This window comes from Telopea speciosissima, chromosome 11 (genome assembly GCF_018873765.1).
Source record: "Telopea speciosissima isolate NSW1024214 ecotype Mountain lineage chromosome 11, Tspe_v1, whole genome shotgun sequence".
Lineage (NCBI taxonomy): Eukaryota > Viridiplantae > Streptophyta > Magnoliopsida > Proteales > Proteaceae > Telopea > Telopea speciosissima.
The window spans coordinates 5,381,984-5,389,351 of NC_057926.1; the positions used below are offsets into that span (position 1 = coordinate 5,381,984).

The window sequence follows — 7,368 nt, forward strand, 5'->3', positions numbered from 1 at the left end:
CACGCAAAAGTTTTGCGCTGCCCCCATGAAAAGGCAGAATTCCCACCTAGGGTGAAAACAAAAAAGGATTTGCTGAAGGACAAGAGCCAGGTAAAACTTCATTTGATTTTCATCTTTGACATCAAAATTTGGGTATGTGCTTCAATGGATTAATATCACAGCTACATATGATATATTTATATATATATAGATGATTATAAACTGCACATTTTAAGGGCAGCCCAATGAACGGTATCAAAGCCTATTCATCTATGACCAGAGTTGGGGCTGTTAGTAATTAACCAACCTTTTCCGGTTTTGCTCAAAATGGTCATAAGCGGGTCGAGTCCGAATGAAAAGAAAGACACTAGATACCAGGCCCAACATTGAGATACAAGCCCACCACACAAATGTTTCATGGTAGCATTGTCTCCCCATGCACACCATTGCCTCTTCGTCGAGATTGACGAGTCGCCGGAGGGTTGGATTTACATTAGCGTCGTAAACGATTGCGGCGAGAAGACCATAGGCAAGCGACCCTAATGGGATATTGGTGATGAGGATGTTATGATTGACACCCATGCTGCTAGGCCCGAAAAGCTCCGATGTGATTGATACGGCAGCTGCAAATATGAAACCGGAGCTGAGGCCGATAAGGGCTGTGCCGACATGCAATGCTGCACTGCTGCCTGATAATGCAAGCACACAAAAGGCAATTGGAGTCGGCACCAGCGCAATTGACAGCCACCCTGTGCGTGCAAAATACACTGCCCTGCATTTGTGAATAATGGTTTGTCAAAATTAGTAATAGTACTAGTAGTAGTTGTAGTTTGAATAAATGGGCCTATTGGGCTGGGCCCCTTACAGGCCCCCTCCCATGTTTATGGGCTGGGAAAAATGAGAATGTGAGTTTGGAACAACTCCAACTCCATGGAGAAGATGAAGAAGGTTAGGTTGATGATGACAATGGAGATTGGAGAGGTGATTGATTGATTTACTTACCAACGTATGAAGTCCGGGGTGGCCGATAGCAGGCGGCCAAAGAATGAGAACGACGAGTAGAGCGTGACGAGCGTCGTAGTCTCCGAACTAAACCCGAGCGACTGTGCAATCTGGCCCAAATTGTTACTATACACAAGCCCAATTGTACCCCCACAGAAGTATGCAAGGTAGTACAACCAGAAGTCCAATCTTCTAATAAGCATGGTAGCTGAGTGTTCTTCACCTAACATCATCAATTGGTCCTTGAACACCACCTTGTCGCAATACCCTATGCACTCTCCTAAAGATTGCCTACTACTACTAATACCATCACTACTACTAATAGTAGTTCGATTAGGATCAGCAGCAAAATTAGATGCAACACCATTGGCAAGGCTACTAATGCTCTCACGTCCAAGGAGCTCTTTATGAAGCTCAAGATCATCAGGATCAACAAGACTGAAAGTGGAACCTTCGAGGCGAAAACTCGAATGGATATTCCGATGAGCCCAATCTCGTGCGATGGCACCACCGGGGACACATAAGGGGAGTATTAGTAGGAGGATTGCTCCGGCGAAAAGGAAACGGTTGGTCCATACATCGGATGAAATTGAATTGAGAAGTAGGAGGTAGAGGCCAGTGAAGATGGCAAGGAAATTGAGGAAGAGGAAAATGAGGGAGTCACGACGAACGGCTTCTTGAAGGAGGGGGGTATCGACGGAGGGTTGGCGTAGGATAGGGAGTAATGCGGCGAAGGATGTGATAAGAGGGATGATGGCATTGAGAAGTAGATAGACTGAATCATCATCAGAGTTGATTGAATTGGCAGCTAAGGTGTATAGTGCTGGGCTTACACCATTGAAACTGATTGTGAGAGATAAGGCCAAGGCACGGTTAGATGGAAAATTCCGAACGCAGAGGACGAAACACACTGTGTTAAACCAGCAAATGCTACACCCTGCTATCAAGCACATTAAAAACACCTGCCACAACACAATTAGAAACAAACTTTTTAATTAATACACAATTTATTCATAATCAAGGGCATAACAAATTGAGGAGAAATTACACCAAAGTCCTTAATTAGTAGGAATGGTTAATTATTTTTTTTTTTTTGGTTGAAAGAAGATTCATTGAAAAAACAGAGTTAATACAATTATGCCAGCTGAAAAAAATTAATCCTTTTTTTTTAATCAAGGGCCCAAAGGCCAACTACAACTACAACTACAACTATCACGGGGAAGACTACGAGAAGCCAACATAAACCTACAACTATCAAGGGCAAGGGGAAGGGAGGAAGGGGGCTTTAACTGGCAAGCCACCAATCAACCGAGCAAGCGGTTGTTCACCCATGGCAAAGGTTAGCCCTGGGCCTAAATAACTTCTTAGATATGATACCTAATGGTTAATCGCTGTTCACCCACGACAAAGGTTAGTCGTGGGCCTAACTAACTTCTTAGATACAATATCTAATGGTTAATTCATTGGATTAGGATTGTCTCCGGGGAGCCCAACGCCCAGGATGCTGCCAAGGGGCATCCAACCGTTGAACTGTGTCGCACACATCTCGGTACATGCCTAGGAATGTGTGCGACACCACCCAACGGTTAACAATACCCTGGGCATGCTGGGCTCCCTTGAGACGACCTAAATTATAATTCATTTAGCATTTTTTTTTATTTTTTATAAGACATTTAAGATTGAGTTTCCCTTCACCCACGGCAAAGGAGGGATTCTTGTGTGTCAGTGACTCAATGGCTTGGGATGGGCATCCGGGACAGTGGGACACCATACTGTGAGGGGTGTAATTAAGATACTAGGAATTTGTTTTGATTAAGACCCTCGGATGATGGGTGAAAGTATGTAACATTCCTCTTTTATTAATCAAACTTTGACTTTGATAGATCCGTACCAATTTCTGGCCATAAATACAGATATCCATTTAATGATTGAGTTAAATAGAATAAATGAAATGGGCTACCACCAATTTTTTTTTTCTTTTGATAAAAGGCTACCACCAAAATTAGGAAGAGAAAAATTGGATATTGTGTCATATTTTCAGTACCTAATTTACAATTTAATCCTAATGAAAATAGAAATAATAACTAAGTGGCATTAATATATGTGTAAACTATTATTTAACCTAATGGATTTTGTCTGGTTGTAAGTAAGTCTTGGTTATGTTTTGGCCATCACCAGATCACCATAGCTAGATTTTCCATCACATGGACCCACCATCCATGTTGCAACACGGCAAAAAGAAATATGATTAGCTGATAGGATTGATCACATTGAGGTTTTGTTTGGTTTATGTATTTTTGAAGAGATTCTAGGTATAGAACACATTCTAAAATCAAGTTTTTCTCTATTTTTCCATTTCAGAATATATTTTAGACCTAAAATCTAATCCAAGAATACATACCAAACATAGCATTAAATTTCCCCATTACGCCTAGTACATATATTCTATAGCTGTCATTGAAATCCACTTTATGAACTTGCCACCTCAGCTTTTTATAATGAAATAGAAACCAATTTATAAGCTCCTAATACTAAACACCGAAAAAGTTTCATAAAAAAAAAAAAAAAAAAAAACACTGAAAAAGGACTTTCTTTTTTTACAAATAAATAAATAAGGAATGAGGTTTTATGCACGGTTGTGCATGGTGCACGACTATGCACACAACCATCAGATGGGGACAAGAGGTGCCCCATAGACCATCATCCCCCATCTAGCGGTTTGTGTGTATGGTCGTGCATATCATGCATGGGTACAAAATCTTTTGCCAAAAAATAATAAAGGGACATGACTCGCGCACGGGAGATTCCTCCATCAAACCTATCTTATAATGGAGTGGGGGGTCTTTGGTCATTTTGGATGGGCACTTATACCCATCCAACTGTAATCAATGCAGGCTGTGCATGAAAACTATTGTCAAACAATAATAAAGGATATAGAAAACTACTTGGGCTCATACAGTATTCACTATTTTGCCCCTGTGCCAAGATAAGGGGCGGGTAAAATGACTGCTGTGCCCCCAAAAAATTCTGCTTTTTCATGGGGGTGCGGCGATCATTTCTCCCGCCTTTGTGCTTGGGCACAGGGGCAGCGTAGTGTACCGCACGTGCCCATGTAGCGTTCTTTCTCCCTATAATAATAAGGCCAAAGTTTATATGCACAACCAACATTTATTGTAGTCAGATGGGCATAAATGCCCATTTGAAATGACAATAAAACCCCCAAAATCCTATATGATGGAGTCCTGGGCCCAAGTAGTGTTCTCTTTCCTTAATAATAAACAAAGGTTCTTCTTTCTTAAAGTTGTTAAATGGTTTGGTTATGGTGTAAACAGTTCGATTTGGTGCAATTTTTAATGATGAAACTAAAACAAATAGTTTAATAAACAGATTCGCATGTTGAAATCGAAACAATTTTATAAACAGTTTTATAAGGTTTTTTAGCTCTTTTTTTTCATTCAAAGTGCTACTTTTCATTACATGCCTTTTAATTTTAATTTTTTTTTATTGAAATAGAAGTAAGCATTGAATTCTTATATGTTAAATAATTATTTATTTGTATCATTACATATTTACTATTTATTTATAGACAAAGTTTTTTTCCACCCATAGACGACGGTTCACCCACCATCCTAGGATTCACAAACTCTTCCTAGGATTTTAGTATGTTCCAAAATACCCTCCCAATACATATTCGCACCCTCTCCCGCCCCTCAGTAAATGGGATCCCATTCATCGTGGGTGGAGGGAAACTCGGTCCATTATTAATTGTTACCATTAATGTTTAATTATTGTCATTACATATTACTAATATTTGTTTCAGTTTAAACGATTTTTTAAACAGTTTATCATTGATTTAAACCGTTCGATTAGGTTTAAACCGTTTAACTAAACAGTCTGAATTTAAAAACCAATTTTGAACCATTTATTACGGTTTCACAGTTTTGATATAAACGGTTCGATTCGATTTCGATTTGATTTTGACACCCTTATTCTTTTTTCTACAAGTACGAATGTAGGAGTTCAGTTATAAAAGTTTTACTTTGACGAAAATACCCTCAACCGAATTTTTAACTGTTAAAAACCTCGATCTACCAGTCAATCGGTTTCATCATCTCAGCCCACCCAAAACGATCTCTAATAAAGAAAGACAATGGGATGAGCTCAACTACTTTCTACTGGTAAGTGTAAAGGCAGCCAGTTTGGTCAATTCAACAAGAAGATGGTGGTTGGGAAGGAGGGCTCGTGTTCACTATATAATTGCCTGAGAGCATTTAGGCCACGTCGCAACGTGTTCTTCACAACTATGAAGATGAAGTTCTCTGTGATTCAGTAATTGCGGACCCATTGTAAGTGTAAGTACCGTCCTCCAACGTTAGATTGGAATCAAATCGATACCAATCAGACGATGCACAAGAGGAGAGATGCACTTTTCACATGCATGCTGTTAGCTCGTCTCCAGCCCAGGGTGCTGCCAGGGGGCATCCAACGGTTGAACTGTACCGCACACATCCCAGCGCATGCCTAAAAATGTGTGCGGCACAGCCCAACGGCTGACAGCGACCTTGGCGTTCCCTATCATGGAAATCTTAAAAAAGGGCCAACAAAATGTTGCTGTTTATGACTGATGATTATTATCGGAATGTAGTGGGTCGATAAACCATAAAACCATATGGACACTATTTATGAAAATAGTTTTCTAAGTACAACTTAAAGAAGAAAAAGTATTTCAATTTCTGAAAATCATATCAAACTACTGCGTAATTGTAATTGTAATTGAAATTGACAACTTAACAACACCCATTAAAAAGGGAAAGGTTGTGAAGTAGACAAAAGAGAATTAAAGTCGGTTAAATTTTTCTACAACATAGAAAACCAGAAACAAAATAAAAATCAATGGAGCTTCACGTCCAAATTAATTAAAGGGTTCTTTTTTAATGTAATTTAAAAGTAGAAAAAAATTAAAAGGTTCTTCAAATGAAACTGGCCTAATTTTTGTTTCCCCAAGAACTGAGGAACTAAAGAAACAAGAGGAAATCAATTGTTCTTCTCCTCCAACAAAGAGACCTATTTCTCTCAAAATCAAAGCATGTTATTCAGTATAATTTTAACTCCTAGCGATGAGAGAACTGAAGGGTTCTGAAAATGAAATTCACCATAAAATTTCAAGAACTGAGGAACCCAAAAACAGAGGAAAAATCAAAGGGGCTTCACTTCCAGAAACACAGACCTATATCTCCCCCAAAAAACTTACTTTTAATGTTTTCTAGATAATTAAACTGGTAAAGGGTTGGTTTAACATTAATCAAGAAAGAAATTTATACTCAAATCCAATCAAAAAAGTTAAATGAAAGATAAAATTACTTCACTTCTAGAAACAGAGACCTATATCTCCCCCAAAAAACTTACTTTTAATGTTTTCTAGATAATTAAACTGGTAAAGGGTTGGTTTAACATTAATCAAGCAAGAAATTTATACTTAAATCCAATCAAAAAAGTTGAATGAATGATAAAATTACTGAGAGCTAGCAAAAATGGGAATGAAGAGCACTAACCATGAAATATGAGGCAAAGAGACAAGGTTCTGCAACATCACAGCCCATTGAAAACAGAGGAAATCAATGGAGTTTCACCTCACCAATTTTTTCTCAAAATGCATTAAGGGTTTTTGTTCTTTTCAGTGTTATACCTAGAGAACCAAGGGGTTCTTTCTTTCAAGACTAAATCAAGCACGAAACCGATATCCAATTCAATCAAAAAGAAATTAAAGAAATAAAGAGCAGAGAAGGATGACGAGCACTAACCACGACATAAGGCAAAGAGATAAGGTTCTGAATCACTGCCCATTGAACTCCATAACCGACGATACCCATAGAAGCAGCCATGAACATAACGACCCAAAGGGGCAAATAGAGCAGAGCAAGACCAGAAGACCATCCAAAAGCCTTACCAAGATCAGATGCAACAGCGAGATAGTTCAGTTGAACCTGAGATATCCCAAGAATCGATTTGAGGTCCGTAGAGTAAGCAGAGAAATCGAAATTAGTTCCCGTGAAAGCTTGAATCCAAATCGTAGCCACCAGAATCATCCATTTACGAGACTGTCCTGCCATGAATTTTTTTAAGATGATTTGCAGAACAAGTCTCGTTGCTGGATGAGAGAGAGAGAGAGAGATTGCGGTGGTGGCTTTCAGTTTCAAGGGGTTCGACAGTTGGTAATGGTTAGGGTTGGTCGCTTAAAGTAGACGTGGCCGTGACTGGAATCTCGGCATTTCTGCGTCTCTTCTCGTCCGCATTTATAAACGGAATCAGATAGAGAGTTTTTCGGAGGATCATTTACGCTGTTTGGTTGTCACGACATGGATACAAAAGAAAAGAAAAGAAACGAAA

The 7,368-nt window shown here is 39.1% G+C and overlaps 1 protein-coding gene across 1 annotated transcript; it reads right to left on the reverse strand.

Moving 5' to 3' along the window:
* Positions 1-229: 229 nt before the first annotated feature.
* Positions 230-7,148, reverse strand: LOC122646723 (protein NUCLEAR FUSION DEFECTIVE 4-like). Its single transcript, XM_043840322.1, has 3 exons — positions 6,783-7,148; positions 982-1,943; positions 230-751 (listed from the first exon to the last, which is right to left on the reverse strand). Exons 1-3 carry the CDS (start codon positions 7,089-7,091, stop codon positions 271-273), a joined length of 1,752 nt encoding a protein of 583 aa, XP_043696257.1. The 5' UTR covers positions 7,092-7,148; the 3' UTR covers positions 230-270.
* Between the last annotated feature and the right edge of the window lie 220 nt (positions 7,149-7,368).

Excerpts from the sequence above, each read along its gene's own strand:
- LOC122646723 (XM_043840322.1), bottom strand. The coding sequence starts at position 7,091 with ATGGCAGGACAGTCTCGTAAATGGATGATTCTGGTGGCTACGATTTGG. Across the intron at positions 1,944-6,782 it reads TCTCTTTGCCTTATGTCGTG|GTGTTTTTAATGTGCTTGAT; the intron begins GTTAGTGCTCGT and ends GTGTTGTGGCAG. Across the intron at positions 752-981 it reads ACCCCGGACTTCATACGTTG|GGCAGTGTATTTTGCACGCA; the intron begins GTAAGTAAATCA and ends TCACAAATGCAG.